General features: G+C 65.2%; 2 protein-coding genes across 7 annotated transcripts; both read left to right on the forward strand.

Moving 5' to 3' along the window:
- Positions 1–141: 141 nt before the first annotated feature.
- On the forward strand, positions 142–3,300 carry LOC120498888 (mothers against decapentaplegic homolog 6-like). Of its 2 annotated transcripts, none has more exons than XM_039702109.1 (4): positions 142–286; positions 635–1,048; positions 1,170–1,268; positions 1,887–3,300. In XM_039702109.1, exons 2-4 carry the CDS (start codon positions 655–657, stop codon positions 2,420–2,422), a joined length of 1,029 nt encoding a protein of 342 aa, XP_039558043.1. In that variant the 5' UTR covers positions 142–286; positions 635–654; the 3' UTR covers positions 2,423–3,300. The 2 variants fall into 2 exon arrangements, with proteins under 2 accessions (XP_039558043.1, XP_039558044.1); XM_039702110.1 differs by having other exon boundaries at positions 1,170–1,253.
- An 86-nt stretch (positions 3,301–3,386) lies between these two features.
- Positions 3,387–16,286, forward strand: ZBTB7B (zinc finger and BTB domain containing 7B). Of its 5 annotated transcripts, none has more exons than XM_039702108.1 (3): positions 3,387–3,476; positions 13,213–14,216; positions 14,932–16,286. In XM_039702108.1, the coding sequence occupies exons 2-3, from the start codon at positions 13,222–13,224 to the stop codon at positions 15,350–15,352; spliced, it is 1,416 nt and encodes a 471-aa protein (XP_039558042.1). In that variant the 5' UTR covers positions 3,387–3,476; positions 13,213–13,221; the 3' UTR covers positions 15,353–16,286. The 5 variants fall into 5 exon arrangements, with proteins under 5 accessions (XP_039558042.1, XP_039558038.1, XP_039558041.1 ...); XM_039702104.1 differs by lacking the exon at positions 3,387–3,476 and adding an exon at positions 4,272–4,339; XM_039702107.1 differs by lacking the exon at positions 3,387–3,476 and adding an exon at positions 4,340–4,461.
- Positions 16,287–19,292: the final 3,006 nt, after the last annotated feature.

Genomic DNA, 19,292 nt, shown 5'->3' on the forward strand with positions numbered 1-19,292 from the left:
CGGTGCTGGGCATCCCTGACCGCTGGAGCCCACGCGTCTTGTGCCTGCCGTGTCCTGGTGTGGTAGCCCTGACGTGGTGGGCCTGGCGGTGGCTCAGCCCCAGGGCTGGCTGGGATGAGGGAAATCAATGAATTCCCCAAACGGGAAGGTCCGGGGGAGGGGAGAGCGTCCCAGCACAGGAAAAAGTCCAGGCAGTGACGCGTGACGGGCAGAGCAGTGCCGGCCGCCCTGAGAGCACAGCCCCATGCAGTGCCCTGGAGCCTCTCGCCCACCTCCGCCACCCACCGTGAGTGACACCCTCTTCTGCAGGGACCCCTTTCCCAGCCCCGCCGTGGGGGGTGACAGGGGAGCGGGTGGGTGCTGTGGGCAGGAGCATACGGACCCCTGCCCTTGCTGTGTGAGCACGGGCAGCTTCCCCAGCAGTGAGGGTTGTTTTTGGGCTCGTGTCTGATGAGGGAATGCCAGTACGCCTTGAAGCAGCACCGTGCCCTCATGGTGGGCATGACAGCAGCAAACCCAGGCAAAGCAGCCTTGCCGGGGATCTGGGTGGACAGAGGAAGATGCACGTTGGGATCCCCCCCGGAGCCACAGCTCTCTGAGGGCACGGCGGGTGACGCCTGTCTCCATCCTGCAGGTGGTCCCCACGACCACGCCATGTTCCGCTCGCGCCGCGCCGGGCTGGTGCGGAGGCTGTGGCGGCAGCGCTGTGCAGCAGCCAGCCCCGAGGATGGCCCCGGCGCCCTCAAACCAGCGGTGCACGCCCTCTTCAAGAAGCTGAAGGATGAGGAGCTGGAGCTGCTGGTGCAGGTGGTGGAGAGCCGGGGCGCCTGGGAGTCTGGCTGCGTTTTGGCACCACGGGGGGACCCACGAGGGGTCAAGCAGGGACTCCCCCCTCAAGTCCTGCTCTGTCGCCTCTTCCGCTGGCCTGACCTCCACCAGCCCCATGAGCTCAAGCACCTCTGCTACTGTGCAGGGGGCCAGGGGGCCTGCGGGGACTTGGCAGGGCTGTGCTGCAACCCCCATCATTTCAGCCGCCTGGCTGTACCTGGTGAGTGCTGCAGGCTGCCTCGCCCACCCAGGCTCTGACCCCTGCTCTCTGGGGCTGGCTCAGGGCTCCAGCGGGGCAGGATGCACTCCCAGCCTTTTATTTCCTTTTCTCTCCCCTGCAGAAACCCCACCACCCCCCTACTTGAAGGCATCCTGCGGTCCGTCCTGGCCAGACGAGCCCCAGCTCATGGAGTTCAGCTACAACGGTGGGGACTGGTGCGGTAAGATGGGCCCAGCACACTCCACAGCCCTCTGCCACACCCAGCAGGCAGGAGGGCACTGGGCAGGGCTGAAGCCCTGAGCCAGAAGCAGAGATTGGAGGGGACAGAACATGAAAATCAGGGAACGGAGCCAGCGGTCACTCCCAGCAGGAGGAAAAGGCTCCGACAGGGGATGAGGGGTTCCTGCTGGGGGAGCAGTCTGGGCCCAGACGCCCCCCCGCCACTGAAGCTGCTGTTATTTTTGGCAGCACCAGGCTCCCTGCTGGAGGAAGTGCTGCCTATGGGGACACACACAATGTGCCTTGACGCACACAGCCCCAGCTCCCGCCTGGCTGCTGGCCACCAAGGCCACCAGCTGCCACTGCCCCACCTTCCCCTGCACTCAGGCACCAGCCCCCCGCACAGCCCTCTCCCACCCCTTCACCACGGCACTTGGGGGCTGGCAACAGCTCCAGGGGCTCACACCCAGCGCAGGACTCCGTGCTGAGGCACCCCTGGTGCGGCCACGTCCATCCCTCTGTCCTCACACGCCCTCTGTGCCCACTCCCCTTGGCCCGTCCAGCTGCTTGGCTCAGTCACGCCCGGGTGGTGACAGCTCTGCTCTCTCTCCCCTGCCAGACACCAGCCTCTCACGGAGCACCATCAAGGATGGCTGCTGGTGCAAACTGGCTTACTGGGAGTACCGGACGCGCGTGGGCCGCCTCTTCGCCGTGCACGAGGCCTCGGTGAACGTCTTCTGCGAGCTGCCCCGGGGCAGCGGGTTCTGCCTGGCACAGCTGCCCGCCGCCTACCGCAGCTGCGCCGTGCGGCGGGCGCGGGGCAAGATCGGCCGGGGGCTGCTGCTGAGCCGGGAGCCGGGGGGCGTGTGGGCGTACAACCGCAGCGAGCACCCCATCTTCGTCAGCTCGCCCACCCTGAGCCCCCCCGGTGCCTGCGGGCTCACTGTCCTCAAGGTGCTGCCTGGCTACTCGGCAAAGGTCTTCGATTATGAGTGGGCACGGGGCAGAGGGGGCTGGCAGCTGCCTGGGGAGGGACCCTGCGACCCCCACAGTATCCGCATCAGCTTTGCCAAGGGCTGGGGACCCTGCTACTCTCGGCAGTTCATCACCTCCTGCCCCTGCTGGCTTGAGGTCCTGCTGAACCGGCCACGCTGAGGCTCGGGCTGGTGCCAGGGAGCTCCCCCAAAGCAGGTTCACAAGCTGGGGGGCCCTTCTACTGTTCCTCAGCCTGTGTCTTCCAGGGCTGTGTTGCAGCAGGATCGTCCTGGCTCTGGGCACTCTGTGCCTCAGTGCTGACTGGATGCAGTGCCCCTCTTGCATGGTTCACCACCTTGCCAGCACCTGCTTCTCCCAGTCACGGGGCTCTCAGTGATGCAGGGCACTATTTAATATCTTTTATTTAAAATTTTATATAATTTTAATGTTTAAGTTTATAATAATTTATCTATTTTTATAAAAAAAGCAGAGCATGAGGCAGAAGTCCCCATTGTCAGGGCCAGGCCTGGGGGGGTGGCAACAGGGCTGGTGAGGGCAGAGGGAGCAGGAGAGAAGGGAGGTGAGAGGAGTGGGGAGGAGGGGGAGCTGTGGGCCTAGGTGTCACTGCAGACAAGGGAAATGAGAGTGAACTGGTACAGCTGGGGGGAATGGGGCAGGTCAGAACATCTGGATAGGTGTGGGGCAGGTCAGAACATCTGGATAGATGTGTGGCAGGTCAGAACATCTGGACAGGTGTGGGGCAGGTCAGAATATCTGGATAGATGTGAGGCAGGTCAGAACATCTGGATTGGTGTGGGGCAGGTTAGAACATCTGGATAGGTGCAGGGCAGGTGCAGTGGGGGGGGCAGGTGAGCACCCCCGGGGTGGGGACCGGTTCAGGGTTACCCAAGCGATGTCCCAGGCCCGGGGGGGGATCCTTCAACCGCTCTGGCAGCATGGGGGAGCCCCGAGCAAGCGCAGCCGAGGGGCTCCCGGATTGCCCGAGTCGCGTCTGCTGTTTTTAACCTAAATAAACGGTGCCGCCGGCACCAAGAGACCCCCGTGTCCCTACGCGTGTCGGTGCCGCCCACGGGGCTCGGCTCCGGGAGCCGGCAGTGCCCTCTGCAGGCAGCTGCCGCGGGCCGCGATGACCACCCGGTCCTTCCTGCCACGCCGCCGGCCCGGCTGAGCCCGCGGCCCCCGCCCGGCCCCGCTCCCGGCCCCGCCGAGAGAGGTGAGTGCGACCGCACCGTCGGCGGCGCCTCGGGGGAAGCGGGCACGGCGAGACGCGGCGAGCGCACCGGCGGAGCGCGGCGGCGGCGGCCCGAGGGGACGGGCGGGGAGCGATGCAGCCGGGGGTCGGTGGCAGCCGCGCGGAGGGTGAGCTGGTTCAGCCGGTTCCCCCCTCCGCCCCGCGGAAGCCCCGAGCGCGGCGGGCCGGTACCGTGGACGGGGATGCAGGTGCACGGTCGGAGGGACGGAGCTGGCGGCAGCGAAGCGGGCGGCTGGGCGAGGCGCGGCGGCAGGTGCCCGGTACCGGGGCCTGGCGAAGGGGTGGGGGTCCCGTTCTCGGCCCCCCCCCGCCCACTGACATAACGTCTGCGCGGGGCCGTGTTTGCCTTGGCAGCCCCGGAGCGGCGGTGGCTCCTCACACTTTCCGCTAGCGCCGGGCAGTGGCCGCGCTCGCAGCCAGGCGCGGGGGGGCCGGGGTGAGCCGAGGTGAGCCCCGGGGCCGCCGCTGCCTCCCGGGAGCCGGCAGCGGCCAAACAGGTTGCGCGGGGCCCGCGCCCAGGCACCTGCGGAGGAGCCACCCCGCTGGGGGCCGCCGCGCCCCGCTCCAGCGCCGCCGACAACCGGGGGCCGCTCGCTGGCCGCCTGCCCGGCACCCCGCCGTGCCACGTTCTCCGCGCCCAGCTCTCCATCCCCGCCGTGCCCGGCACTCCGGGACCCCGGTGCCCGCTCCTCGGTGCCCGCTTCCCCGAGCCCGGCTCTCCACCCCGCCGTACCTCACCCCTACGCACGGCTTCCCGCGGCAGGTGAAGGCGGAGGCGGGGCCGTGGCTCCGGGACCGGTCTGTGGCTCGGGCGGGGTGCGCAGGTGAGCGGCAGTGGGTGGGAGCGGACAGACCCACCGGCGGGGGTTGCGCGGAGGTACCGACCCACCGGCAGCGGGATCGGGACGGGCACCGGTGCGGCGACCGCTTTTGCCGCCCGGCTGCGGTGAGTCGCGCTGATTTGGGATGCTGCGGGCGGCGGGTGGGCACGGCTGGCAGGCGATCGCTGCGCGGCCCCTGTGTCCCCGCCCGCCGCCGGAGCCGGTGGACACGTCGCCCGTGGGGCGGGGGGTGTCACTCGTGGGCTGTTCCCGGTCCCTGCGCACGGGGCTGCGGGAAATCGGTGACATCGGCAGGTCCCCGCTGCGTGCCGGGGCGGCTGCCAAGGCTCCGCCGTGCTCCTGTTGCGGTGCCGCTCCATCCAGCCGGGGTCCCCCGCGGGTCTCCCACGGGTGACCGGCTGCTGCCACCCCCCCGTTCCTAACGTGGCGAGCAGCTTGGCGGCATGCCTGGCGCACCGGGTGGGGACGGCACCGTCGCAGGAGGCAGGCAACTCAGGGAGCCCCTTCTGCGCCGGTGTTGGTGGAGTTGGAAAGCATCCCAGTGTCCCAGCACGCTGTGCCACGCTGGTGAGCCCCGGCCCTGGCACGCTGGCAGCAGCAGTGGGTGCCTCGGCTCGGCCGTGCAGTGGTCCCCCGGGATCGGTGTCATGGTAGCACCTGCCAAGCACCGGTGGACTCTGCCCCGTGCGCCCAGCCCTGCCGTACCTGTCCTCGTCCCCCTGGCTGGCTGCCCCCGGCCGCTGTTTGCCCGGGGCGGGGTGCGGTATTTACCCTCCCGCCGGAGCAGATCCACGTCTTGGGCCACAGCCGCCCTCGATCCGTGCCTGCGTTCACTTGGCGAGGGGACCCGGTGCCGGTTTTGTCGTGGGGTGAGTCGCGCCGTGCCTCAGTTTCCCCCGCCACAGCCTGGTAGGAGCGGGGGGCAGCCTGGGACCCCCCGGCACTGCCGGGGTGCAGCCACTCGAGGCTTCGGTGGTGATGCTGGTGCTGGGAGGGAGGGAGGGAGGACTGAGCTCGGGAACTTAAAAGTAGCTGCATGGAGAAGGGGAAACTGCACAGCACAGAGAGTGGGGCAGCAGGGCTGGCAGTGTCAGCCGGGGGTGGCTGCGGAGGTGACCACAGGGAGGTGACAGCCGTGTGGGGGGTGGCACAGCCCAGTCGGGTCCTGGGGACCCTCCGGGACCCCCTGCCCGGGCGCAGGGGTGCTGAGCCCCGGGCTGTGGCAGCGCGGCTGTGCCAGCTGCTGCCGGGCACCCTCGGTGCACACGTGGCACGAACGCGACAGGCCCGAGCACACGGGGCCGGGAGGGGCACGGCGGCACCCCCGCTGCCCCCCAGCCCCGCAGGGGCGGCTGCTGCCCCGTGCGGGAAGCAGGAACTTCTCCTCCAGGGCGGGCAGGCGGCGGATGATGAAACCAAGGAGAAATCTCTCCTGGCAGCGGCGTGTGGGCTGCTGGCGGGAGCCCCCGGGAGCCTGCGCTCCCCCTGCGCCGCCGCCGGTGCCTTCCCACGGTAACCCCATGGAGCAGGCAGGGTGCCGGGGGGAGCGGCCGCCCCGTCTGCGGGGTTGGCGCCCGCCTGGCTCCCCGTGGCAGCGCTGGCGTCCCTGACATGCCCCGCGAGCTGCATGTCCACACCCCAGCGAGCCCCAGGGCGGTCAGAGGAGCTGGCGAGGGGCTGGGCTGAGACCCGTCTAACTCGCTTCGTGCCAGGAAGATGGCGCTTGGGTAGCCATGCAGGCAGGGGAGGTGGTGATGCCGGGGCTCCGGGGCTGTGGCCGGTGACCTTCGGTGCACCCGTGCCCAGCGCTGGGGAGGTCAGTTGGCACGCAGGATGGTGCAGTGGCAGCCGTGGTGCCCGGGTGGCTTGTGTCCCCAGAGCTTCTGGCGTGACTCGGCGGAGCCCTGGGCAGGCAGGGGGACCAGCCCGGGTGAGGGAAAATGAAAGCAGGTGATGCGGAAGGAGAAGTAGGTCAGGCGAGCTCTGGCCTCTCCCGGCAGCCTTGGTTGCACTGCGTGCTCCACTCTGCCCGGCTGTCTCTGTCGTGGGCAGCAGCTGCAGTGGGGAGTGGGTAAGGGGGTCCTGCTGCCGGGCACCGGGTCTGGGGCAAGGTGGGTGCCAGGCACTGCCTACGCTGAACACCAGCAGGGTGGAGAACGTGGCTGTGCTGGCTGGCATTTGTTGGTACAGTGACACCCCAGCAGTTTTGCTTTGATTCCCCTCCCCTGGGCAACCATCAGGGCACAGGGCTTGGAGCCGCAGCAAGGGTGGACAGGGGGATTGTCAGCCCCACTGCAGGGCCCAGGAGGAGAAGGGAAGAGGCCCTTGTGCCCTGCTCGGGTGGCACAAGGCAGCTGGTGTGGTGCAGACATCACGGTGGGCCCTGGGCACAGCCCATGTCCCACAGAGGGGCTCCACAGAGGCTGCACGTGGAGCCCTGGGGCATTGCCCTCCCCTTGCTGCAGGGCGGGCTGGGGTCTCCTCAGTGGCACTCTGTGGGCTGGAGCGGCTGCGGCGGGCACGGCCTCGCTGCCCGTGCTGTGTGGGCTCGGGGGGGCTGGGGGGGATTAGGATCTCCTGCCCCCCTTCCCTCCCCGGGATCAGCCGTGGGCAGCGGGGAGCTGGCAGCAGGCAGCTGCCGTGGGGGCGGAAGCCGGGCTATTTTGGAGGGTGTGCAGGGGGGGGCTGTGGGCTGGCACTGTCCTTGCCAGGTGACCCCACCAGGACCAGCACCAGCCTGGTGCCAGCATGGAGCACTGGGGGCCGGCCTGTGCCGCTGGTGATGCTCGGTCCCCGAGGTGCTGTGAGGACATGAACCCTGCATGTTGAGGAGGAGGTGCCACCAGCTGGGGGGGCCTTGGGGCTGTGCAGCACAGTGGGACCCAGGGGGTCTGGCTGCCCTCCAAGGGGTTCCCGTGACTGTGCTGCAGGGCCAGCAGCTCCAGAGCCAGCTCACCCTGGGGCCAGCGAGCAGGCCCAGTTCTAGGTGAGCTGCCTGTCCCAGAGCCTTGTCTGTCTTCCTTCCTTCCTTCCTTCCTTCCTTCCTTCCTTCCTCCCTTCCTCCCTTCCTCCCTCCCTCCCTCCCTCCCTCCCTTCCTCCCTTCCCCTTGCACGTTCCTTCCTTTGCCCCAGCCATTTCCTTGGCACACTGGGATGGCCAGAGGTGACACACAGATGCCACATGCCCTTGGCCACACCTGTCCTGGCAGGTCAGGGTGCTGCTCTGTGTCAGGAGATGGGGTTGCCCATGCTGCCACTGGAAGAGGAGCTGGGATGAGCCCATGTCCCCTCGCTGGTGACACTGGCCAGGGTGGCCAAGGCAAGGGTGGATCTTGGAGGAGGATGGATGGATGGAGCTTAGCCCATCTTCCCCAAAGGCCAGCACGTCCCCACCTGCCCCCCCAGGTAGGCACCCGATGCCCCCCCAGCCAGGGCGAGCAGCAGTTTGTGGCCAGCGCCTGGGTGGTTGCAACACCCCCAGGGTGGGGGGGCCACGGTGACTCACCCCATCCTGGCCACCAGTAGGAACCCTGACTCAGGGCTGCGTGCCCATGCCGTGCCATGCCCCTCCCTGCCCGCCTCGCCCACCTTATCTCCCGCCCTTAGCACCTGGCACACCTGGGCCAGGGGGGACTGGCGCCATTCCCCTCCTTTATGGGGAACAAAGGGCAGGGGAAGGGTTGGCAGCAGGTGCCACAGCCCTCCTCCTTCCCTGCTGTCCTCCCCCCCTCTCAGGAATGCTGCCCAGGGCTGTGCCCTGCTTTGTGCCCCTCACTGTGGCAGTGTGGTGGGCAGCGCTGCCCACAACCCCGTGCAGGCTGTGTGCTGCCTGCACTCCGGGCACTGGGTGACCCGTGCTGCCACTGCTGCCTCCAGAGTGACGGGAGAGGTGGGATGCCACGGAGGGCACGCTGGCAATGCCCCTCTGCCCGTCCCCACCGCCTGGCACAGGGGCTCTCTTGCACAACCCAGCTCCTTCCGTCGGCATTGCTGGGGCTGGGCCCGAGCCCTTTGCTGCCTGGCTGCTGTGGGGCTCTTCCCCTTTCTGCCTGGCCTGCTGCAGGCACCCCCAGCACCCGAGGCTGCCGGGCCGTGCCAGGGTGCCGCAGTGCAGGTGCCCCTGACCGGTCTGGCGTGGGTTGCCTGGGCGGGTGCTGGTGCTGGTGGTGGGGTGTGGGGCGCGCTCTCCGGGCTGCTAATTGCTGTTTAGCTGGGGACACAGAAGGTGTTAATTACGGGGGGGATTGCGTGAATGTGCAGCCCGGCCGGGGAGCCCACGGGTGCCCCTGCCCAGGGAGCGGAGGGGGTCATAGCATAGCCCAGCTGCGCCATCACCGCTTCCCGCATTCCCCGTGGGATCGCAGGAACCTGCTCCAAGGGGAGAGCAGGACAGGAATCCACGGCACAGGGGGGTGGCTCCGGGGCTGGCCGGGCAGGCTGCAGCATGCTGCACCAAGCCCTGCCCTGCTCCCGCCGAGCTCAGGCGCCCTCGCAGCCCGGCTGGGCTGGCCATGGCCAGTGGCGAGCACCCAGCGCCCTGCCTTGGGGCACAGGGCAAGGTGAGAGCCCGTGTGATGCTGCGGCACGGGGGGGCAGGGGCAGACGGCTTGGGGGCCGCGGTGGTGTCGGGGAAGGCACACTTACGGCACGGTGTTCTGGCGCTGCTGGGAATTTTCTCCCGTGGGAGTGGGCCGGGGGGATGCCCCGTGCCCGGTTCCGGGCCGGCGCCCCACGGCGCAGTACCGGCCGCAAAGGGTTAATGCCGTGTGTGTTCTGGGAAGCGGGGCTGGGAGGTGCGTGACCCGGGGTGTGGGCGTCGACTCCTTTTGAGGTGGGATCCTGAGCTCAAGTGCAGCGGGGAGCGGGGCCAAGTTCACACAGCACCCTGCCTTCCCCTGCCTGCCACCGCGGGCCGCCGCAGCGCCGAGCCACGCCGGGACACCGGGCAGGTGAGCCGCACGCCCACCCTGCCACCGCTGCCGTGGCGGAGGAGGGCGCCGGGGTGGTGGGCACCCGGTGTGGCACTGGGCACTGGGAGGTCTGGGCGTCAGCACCGGCAGGCTGCGGGGTGTTGGTGTCGCCTGAGCCCTGCACCATGCTTGCTGCTGATGGGATGGGGTGGGATGGGACGAGTGGCGAGATCTGGGTCACTTTGGTTCGGCAGGGCAGGGCCCACAGCCTGCGGTGGCAATGCCAGGCGGCTGGATGTGGCAGTGGGGTGGGTTTTGGCAGCGGGAGGGGGCCGGGATGCCAGCGCAGTGCCAGCAGGCGGGGTGGGCGGCACGGGGACTTTGCTTCTTGTCGCTGCCACAGATGCCAGGAGTGGCTCTGGCAACAGCACTGGTCCTGCTCCAGCGTGGCAGGGATGCCCTGTGTCCAGCCTCCTGGCACTGGCCCCAGGTGCAGTGCTGGCTGCCCTGGGCCACGGTGCTCAACCCCCTTCTCAGTGCTGATGGCAAATGTCCCATGGCTGGGACATTAGCCCAGTGCCAGGGGGCCTGAGCAGTGCCATGGGGCTCACTCCCAGTGCTGTGGGGTGGGGGACTGTTTATCCTCTTTCATCTCCAAACCATTTCCTTTTGTCTCTACTCGTTCTTTTCTTCTTTCAAAGAGCACTGCTGCTCTCCCCACTTCCTCCAGCAATGAGACCCCCAGCATGTGCTTGCTACAGCTGAGCCAGACCCTGGCCACCACCTTCCCTGCTGGGCAGGCAGAGGGGCTGCACAGCCCCTGCCCTCCACACCGTGGCCATGGGCACCTGGGCCACTGCTGCTCCCAGTTGGCTTCAGGCTGTAGCAGGGTGGGGGGCTGGCACAGCCTGGACTCCTGGGTCCACGTCCTGATCCCAAAGGGTGAGGGGCCCCACGGGACGAGGGGCCAGGGCGACTCTGCGCTGCGCTCCCCTTCCGGGGTGACTCATTCTCCCCAGTGGGGCTGTGAAGTCCCTCGACAGCATTTGTGACTCTTGTGACCGAAAGCAGGGGCACTTGGCAGCAGCCCAGGGTGGGGACCGTGCTCCCTGGGACCTCTGCTCTCCTTCCCCATGGGGGAAAGGGTTGGGAGATCCCCCCTAGACACCCTTTTCCACCTCACACCTCCCACTGTCCCCAGCTCGGCGCAGGCTGGCATTGTGCCCTCGCCCAGGGTGCCATGCCTGCCTGGTGGCATGGGACACGGCCTGTCCCCAGGTGGGAGGGGTGCTGCAGGGGCCCCACCCCGCTGCCCATGGCCCTGCCTGGGTGGCTGGACCCCTGGAACAGAGGGAGCTGGCGTGGAGCCTGCCCATGGTTGTCCCAGGCAGCCTGGGCTGGCAGAGGGATGTCAGGGTGACCCGGGCAGACATTGTTCCTGCTGCCACCCGCCCTGCATGGGAGCCAGCTCAGCACGGCGAGCAACTCCCCCTTTTTCCTTTCCTCAGTCCCCTGCTCAGCCGAAACGTGCCCAGCCACGGCACTGAGGTAACCAAGAAAGCTCTGGCGTGGCGAGGCCACGGGCATCACCACCTGCGCCCTGCCAGCCGTCATCTCCAGCAGCAGCCAGGGAATGCTGGGGGGCCTGGGGGCGGCTCCGGCCCCCTCACACCTCATCCTCTGCCATTTCCTTATCACTGCGGTGATCTCCTCGACGGCAGCACCCGCTCAGCATGTGACTTCGCTCCAGTGAGGAGGATGTGCGGGGGGGTGGCGGTGTCAGCCGTAAGGGGCGGTTTGGGGCCACGGAAAATCCCCCTCCTGCCACCGCCGCCTCGCCCCCACCCTGCCCCAGCCCTGGCTGGTGGCACCGAGTCCCGTGGCTGCTCACAGGGGTCCCAGTCACCAGACCTCTGCCGGTGATTTCTGTGGCACTGGCAGCACCGAGGCTGTGTCCATCTGCACTGGGACGTGGTGGGGCTGGTGCCCGTGCCCACCCTCAGAGCCACCTGCTGGGATGTGGTGGGGTCTCAGCTGCTGCCCTGTGCCCAGACACGTGCCAGTGGGTGCCATCAGTCTTGCGAGTGCCCTGTGCCCAGGTGTGTTGTGGGGCTGGAGGGGGACCAGGGCAGAAGGGAGGCTGTCCTGGTGCCAATGCTGGAGGAGGCAGCGCTGGAGGACACAGTGCCACCTTATCCTGGGACAGTCCTGGGGGTCCGTGGGGCACTGCCCCACCCTTGGCAGGTGCCCCATCCCTGTCATCCCCCTCCAGCTGCCCAAGCCGTGGCATGGGGTACTTGCCCCCCCCCGCTTAATCCTGCCCCAGCAGCTAATCCTACCTAATCCCACTGGGGGCTGTCACTGCCTGTTGGCTCCCAGGCCCCTGATGGTTTAATCACCCCTAATCCGATCGCCCCCACCTCGGCGGGCAGAGGGGACCTCAACCACTGCTGGGATGGGCTCCTGCCAGCGAGGGGGGCCTGGCCGTGGCTGCTGGCGCCAGCATCCCAGGCGGTCGGCACTGCCTGGCTCCCAGTTTCAGGGGCGGCTGCCTCCTGCCCTGCCGGTCGGGCCTGCTCGGCAGCGGCTGGGGCGGCTCCGCAGCCGGTTGCTCCGGGGCCGTTCCCAGCTGCCTGCCGAGGCAGCCCCAGCTGGCAGCCGCCCAAGCGCAGGGAGCGGCCGGCTTGGGGATGGGCCCCTGTGCCGGGGGCCGTCGCCCGCGCCGCCCCTCCGTGGGCAAGAGGGGGCACGTCCCCCACGCCCGCCTGCCGGCGGCGCAGTGTGGTTTGGCACGGCCCGGTGGGTTTGGGGTGGATGGGCATGGCGTGGCTCGGCGTTGCCTGGCACGGCCGGTGCCACATGCCACTGTCCAGCGCGGCTCGGCTCGGCGTGGCACAACTCTGGCGGCGTCGAGAGCCACAGCCCAGAGGTGGTACCTGCCCCTGCCTCCCCCAGGCTGCAGCTGCTCGGCTCCCATTCCAGTGTCACCCTGCAGTGCCGGTGTCACCCAGCAGGGCCGGTGTCACCCAGCAGGGCCGGTGTCACCCAGCAGCCTGGCTGGCTGCAAGGGCCATAGCTGGCCATGGTGTCGCAGGGCAGGTTGCAGCCCTGGAGCTGCCTGCAGCCTGCCTGCAGGTTCTGAGGGTCATGGGCTCGCCCTTCCCACCTGTGCTGGCTGCACAGGAACGCGTGGGTCCCCTGCTGGCGCACCACGGGGACCACAGCAGGAGTGTGAGCAGCGCTGGGCTCAGGGCTGAGGCCAAGCTCTGCCAGCTGCAGCGTGGGAAAGGCCTGACTGGCGCAGGCTGGGCTTGGCTGGGCGAGGAGTGGCCCCGGGCTGGGGCACAGGGGGGGAGGGAGGGGGCCCAGTCCCGACCAGGAGCGGGGGCAGGAACCGGTGGCACAGGTGCTGATCCTAATCTGCCGTGGCAGGAAGTGTGGCCCCTGTTCCCAGCCCAGCTGGGCTCCACGGGGCGGCCCCCGGCCCTCGGGGTGCTCTTCCCAGCGTTCGCCCGCCCACCCGTGCCTGCTGCCGGTGAGGCCCGTGTTCCCAGGACGGGCTTGCTGGGAGCCAGTGGCTGCGCCCGGCCGTGGCGGTGGGCTGGGGGGATTGTGGGTGGGCTGGCGCAGGAAGTGCTGCACCTCGCTGCTGTTCAAAGGCACCACGCTGAGATTTCTCCCTTTGCTGTGGCGGCGCGGGCGGCTGGCTGCTGGTGGTGGCGGAGGAAGCGTGGAGGCCTGTGGTGGGGGGCCCGCGCCCGCCAACCTTCACACAGCGTGGAGGGAGCTGAGCGCAGGCCTGGGCCCCCAGCCTGCCCCAGTTCAGTGTCCCACTGAAACCCCAGTGCCACCCAGCACGTACGGGGAGCGCTCCTTGTGTTCATGGCAGCGTTTCTCCCAAGCTTGTTCCTCTGTCAGTCAAGCAGCATCCTCTCCTTCCTGCAGGTGAGGACCATGGCCAGCCCAGAGGACGACCTCATCGGCATCCCCTTCCCCGAGCACAGCAGCGAGCTGCTGAGCTGCCTCAACGAGCAACGGCAGCTGGGGCTGCTCTGCGATGTCACCATCAAGACGCAGGGGCTGGAGTACCGCACCCACCGCGCCGTCCTGGCCGCCTCCAGCCGCTATTTCAAGAAGCTCTTCGCAGGGCCGGGGCCGGGCCAGGAGGTCTGTGAGCTGGACTTTGTGGGGCCGGAGGCTCTGGGCGCGCTGCTGGAGTTTGCCTACACAGCCACGCTGACCATCAGCAGCGCCAACATGGGCGAGGTGCTCCGTGCCGCCCGGCTGCTGGAGATCCCCTGTGTCATCGCTGCCTGCGTGGAGATCCTGCAGGGCAGCGGGCTGGAGGCACCCGGCCCCGATGACGGCGACTGCGAACGCGCCCGCCGCTACCTGGAGGCTTTCTCCACCCTGCCCGAGGGTGAGGTGCCTGCCCCGCCGCCCCCCCGGCCCACGCCCCGCCGCAGCAAGAAGACCCGCAAGTTCCTGCAAGCCCGCGGTGCCCAGCTCAACAACCACGCCGAGGAGCCACCCGCTGAGGCTGAGGGCTCCGGCAGCCCCCCGCTGCCCTCCCAGCTGCCCTCGCCCCCTCTGCCCGAGGGGCTCTCCCTGCCCTACGACAGCTTTGAGCTGCCTGAGGAGGAGGAGCTGCCCCCGCACCCCTTCCCCTTCCCCTACCAGCCCCCCTTGTCCCCTGAGGAGGCAGCTTCTGACGATGACGCCATTGACCCCGACCTGATGGCGTATCTGAGCTCGCTGCACCACGAGTCGCTGGCGCCCGGGCTGGACAGCCCCGACAAGCTGGTGCGCAAGCGGCGCTCGCAGATGCCCCAGGAGTGCCCCGTCTGCCACAAGGTCATCCATGGCGCCGGCAAGCTGCCCCGCCACATGCGCACGCACACCGGCGAGAAGCCCTTTGCCTGCCAGGTCTGCGGAGTCCGGTTCACGCGGTGAGTGCTGCTGGACGGGCTCTCTGGCGTGTGCCAAATGACATCCCCTGTGGCACCCTCCCCGTGCCAGTCCTACCCTGGTGTGGTTTATGGGGTTTTCTGCACCCCCTGAGTGCTCTGGACCAACACAGGGTACCCAATGGCATCCTCTGTGGCACCCCCTGCAAGTTCTGTTGTGGTGCTGTGGGGTTATGGGGCCTCCTGCACCTCATGAGTGCTGCTGGGCTGACCTAAGGTACCCAGCAGCATCCCTGGTGGTGTCCCTCTGCCATAGCTGCTGGTGGAGTCAGGTCAGTGGGGCGTTCTGCGCTCTGTGAGTGCTGCCAGATCACCCAAGGCCTGATACCTGATGGCACCCACAGCGCCTCATCTGTCATGGTTGTGGTGCAGGTCCAGGGGAGTGCTCTGCCAGAGCAGCCTGGGGTAGCCAGCAGCATCCCCCCTGCCAGCAGCTAGCTGCATCTCAGCCACGCAGATGTACAATGGTCCCCTGCCCTGCCAGGCAGCCAGAGCCCTGTGCCCTGCAGAGCATCCCTGCTCTCGGGCTTCCAGCACCATTGCTGTCACCAGCCACGGGTCTGTGTACAAATCCCAAATGGAACAGGACCGCTAGGAACGTGCCTTGAGCTGTTTTATTTCCCAGCATCAGTCCCATGACACGGTCATGACAATGGGAAGACGCCACTCAAGGTCTCCCTGTGTGTCCCACCCGCAGGAACGACAAGCTGAAGATCCACATGCGCAAGCACACCGGCGAGCGGCCCTACTCCTGCCAGCACTGCAGCGCCCGCTTCCTGCACAGCTACGACCTGAAGAACCACATGCACCTGCACACAGGCGCCCGGCCCTACGAGTGCTACCTCTGCCACAAGGCCTTCGCCAAGGACGACCACCTCCAGCGGCACCTGAAGGGCCAGAACTGCCTGGAGGTGCGGACCCGCCGCCGCCGCCGCGACGAGCCGCCGCCGCCGCCCGCGGGGCCCCCAGGCCTCGACCTCTCCAACGGGCGGCTGGAGGGGCTGCGCCTCTCCATTGCCCGCTACTGGGCTCCAGGGCAGCCCGAGGAGGAGGAAGAGGAGCCCGAGGGTGAGGAAGGGCCGCAGCCAGACGGCGCCGTGCCGGTGGAGATGGCGTAAGGCCGACGCAGCGGCAGGTGTCGTGCCCGTTCCATGCCGAGCTGTGCCGTGCCCACTGGGGTTTCTGTTCCTGTTTTTCCCGTCACGGTTCATTCCTAGTTATGCAAAGGGGGAAACTCCCCTCGGCCGATTTGCACAAGGGGGTGGGGGGCCCCTACCACCCCCCCCCACACCGTGCCCGGGCCCACCTGGCCATGCCCAGGCGGGTGGTGGGGGGGATTGGGACTTGGATGTCCCCCCACCAAACCCCTCGTGGATGCCAGGACCGGGCAGGGGCACCCACGGACCAAGGCCCCCCTCCCCCCCAAGGTGGGGAGAGCCCCCCCATCCTCTCCAGTGGGGTACGGGGGGCACTGCCCTACGCTGTGCATAGCTTGTCCCCACCTCCCCACTCCAAGCAGCCCCCCCCGGCGAGCTCCCCTCGCCCCTGCACTCCCGGCTGCTTTCTCTTGGTTGCACTATTCGGGTGAGCCCACCCGGGTGCGGGGCAGCCCCGGCCCCCCCCGGGACCCTTTCCCCTTTCCGAAATCCCCCGGCCCCGTGGGACCCCCCCCTCCCCTTTCCCTGGGGTGGCCGGGCCCCCACGGTCACCCCTCTGTCCTTTGCACATGCCCCCCGCAGGGCGCAGCCTCCCCGGGGGTGGAGGGGACCGGCACTATTTGTCTACAAATAAGAGTTTTATCTATATTTAAAAAGATGATGTAATATATTCCCCCCACACACAGCCCCTCTGCTGCCAACCACCAGCGCTGCCCGGCCTCTCTCTGCCATGGGGTGCCGGGAGGGGTGATGGGGCCGGGGGGGCTCTGCTCCCGTCATGGCTTTAAAGTGCCTTATGGTGAACTTGAACCTTTTCGGCTACTTGAACCTCTCTGGTGTCAGGAACCAAACAAACCACGGGCGGGCGGCCCCCGCCCCGCCCGGGCGCCCCCGCCCCTCTTTTTTTTTTTTTTTTTTTTTTGTTTTTTTTGGGTTTTTTTTTTTTTTTTTTTTTTGTTTGTTTTTTTTTTAAACGAAGGCTGCTTGGTAATAAACGGAGAAGCAGGGACTTCCCCCGTGTCCAGCTGTCTGTCCATTCTGCATCCCCGCCCTGGAGCAGCTCGGGACTGGGGGCACTGTGGGGTTGGGGACAGGGACATTGAGAGTCTGGGGCACTGCAGGGATGGGGAGAGGGACACTGAGGGGCTGGGGGCACCACAGGGAGGGGAATGGGGACACCATAAAGGCTGGGGACAGGGGCTGCAGGCGCAGTGGGCATGGAGATGGTGACACCCAGGTGCTGGGGGGCATTGAGAGGCTGGGGTCACAGCAGGGATGGAGCCAGGGCAGCAAGGAGCTGGGGTATCACAAGGTCAGGACCACCATGGCATGGTGGATGCCAGCTCAGAGTACCAGGACTCGGGTGCCTTGAGGACCAGGTGATTTATTCACCAGCCCTTCCCTCCCAGTGGCTCTCAGCTTCTGCTGCACTGGTGGGGCTCCAGGCACATCCCAGCACCTGGAGCCGTGGTTTTGCTGCCCTGTGGCACTGTCCAGCTGTCCCTGGGCCCTTGCCCTCCCTTTCACTGTTCTTGGCCTGCTGCTGGCAGCTGAAGGGAGAGAGGAGTGCAGTGTTGGCATCCAGCATGCCCAGAGCTGGGGAGGACAGGGGGCACTGCCACCCCACAGCAGAGCAGTCTGTCCTTGCTGACCCCACTGCTGCCCACATCGCTCTCCTCACTCTTTTCCACCTCCTCCAGCTGGGCCATTCTGGAGGGGAGCCCCTGGGCCCTTGATCTTGTCCTTGATGTGCCCAGCCACAGCCCCACTGTCTCCTCCTCGTCACTGGAGTCCCTGCAGGGCACAGAGGGCAGGGCTGAGCTGCAGCCCCCCCTGCACACCCCCTGCAGCCCCCCAGCACCCCTCTGCTCACAGCTCCTCATCCCCAGTGGCCGGGTAATTACAGGATCTAGTCTGGATGGGGCAGCAGTAACTAAAAGTATCAAAATACAGCTTTTGAGAGGGGTGCCTGTTTCACTGGAGACCTTGATCACACCAGCCACCACAGTGCTACCAGTAATGTAGGTGTCCTAGCAAGTACCTTAGGGGAAATTTGGGCCCTAATTTCAGAACCAGCTGTGCGGGTGGTGAATGAAAATCATCGGGCAAAACTGAAGACTCACCTCACGTGTGACAAGGAAACAAATGTGGAGTGATCTTGTGCAAGTCAGTGTCCCATAATCAGAAATAAATAGGAACTTAACAGCAAAAAATGTTTCATCATTGACAGAAGTCGACGCCTATGCACAAAAATTCTTCTCTTTCAACTCCTCTGTCACCTCACACCAAGACACTGTGGTGTCTCTAACAGCAAAAATGGACCAGGAAGAAAGTTGTTTAGCAATGGACAAAGAAACAAGAACAAGAAGAAGCCTGTGATGCCTGCAAAAAAGTTTTGATTGAGCAAGCCAAACTATACACTCTTAGGCAAGGAAATCCTTTGGAGTTGAAAGTATCAATTCTAGGTGATAAAGTGGATTGTGGCAGACAACTCGACTGAAAAGTCAGAAAAAAATCTGTAGGATTTTGGTCCAAGATATTACTAGGCTCTTCTATACACTATAACCCAAGGGAAAAATTAATTAAAGCTGTAATTTGGGCATTGCAAGAAACAGAAAAAATTACAGGCCGAAATATTGTGACTGTACCTCCAGTATAAAACATGGTGAGGACTGAAATTCTTTGAGCTGGTGTCTCCTCCAAAATGTTAGAATAAGTGGAATTGTTCACACCAATGGATTCTGTGCTGGGACTGAAACCTATTAATCTAGACATCACCATTTACATAACAACCCCTGACAATGCAGCGTGGTTCTGCACCCTCTGTTATCACATTCTCAAGTTCCTGTAGCAGCCCAGCTGGACTGGAACTGCGGCAGCACCTCTCCTGGAGTGGCAGATGTGCTCCAGGAGCAGGGATCCTGCAGAAGGGTGCAGCCTTCCTCTGAAGATCCCGTGGAAGAGGCAGCTGCTCCTTTGGGAACCCAGTGGAAATGTTGCTCTGGTGTCCCAAAAATCTCGGGTTACATCCAGGTAGGAATGCTTGGCTCCTCCACGTGGGCGCAGCATCTCCCAGTGGGGTGGTGGAATTTTATCAGCCATGCAGGGACACTCAATGGGCCATTAACAGAAGATAATTAATAATTAATGGGCCATTAACGGCAGATATCTCCCCGGAGGGAGGATTGGCTTGTGGAAGAGATAAGAAAACTGCAGAAGATAACTGCCCCACCTTCAGCAGATGGCAGCAGAATACACATTGCCTTGCAATCTAGAACAACCTGAAACTTCAGGCCTGTGTGATTTCCTTCCATAGCCGGGCATCTGACCCTCCCACAAAGAGTTTATCTGTTGTTTGTTGGCCTCTCAGATAACTCAAACAGGACGAGCTGTGTTGTAGGGAGTCATGCTGGCACCATGGGTTTAACACTGCTCTGGCATCCCCCAAAAAATAAAAATAAAAATAAAAATAAAAATAAAAATAAAAATAAAAATAAAAATAAAAATAAAAATAAAAATAAAAATAATAAAAAATAAAAATAAAAATAAAAATAAATAAATAAAAATCTCACTGAAGAAGTGAGCTCTGGCAATGTAAGTCAGATTTTTGACTAACAGACACCTCACTTTACAAACCCTAAAAGCCATACCAAACTTTCACAAGGCAGAAATCTTCTGCGTGGAGATGTGTGGAGTTTCTCTTGAAACGTCACAGTTACTCCCCAGGGGTTAAGGGAAGGAATCTCTGTACATTATTGTCATTTTGGTGGCAAGTCACATTTGCCTCCTAATCAATACTTATTTCTTTGGAAGGCGGGCAGCACTGGGGCCTGCTCCCAGCTGTGAAAAGTGCATATTATATGGCTCTACGCAGACATTTACTATACACATTAAGTTGTAT

The sequence above is a fragment of the Passer montanus genome, unplaced genomic scaffold, assembly GCF_014805655.1.
Source record: "Passer montanus isolate IOZ18808 unplaced genomic scaffold, ASM1480565v1 scaffold154, whole genome shotgun sequence".
In the NCBI taxonomy this organism is placed as follows: Eukaryota; Metazoa; Chordata; class Aves; order Passeriformes; family Passeridae; genus Passer; species Passer montanus.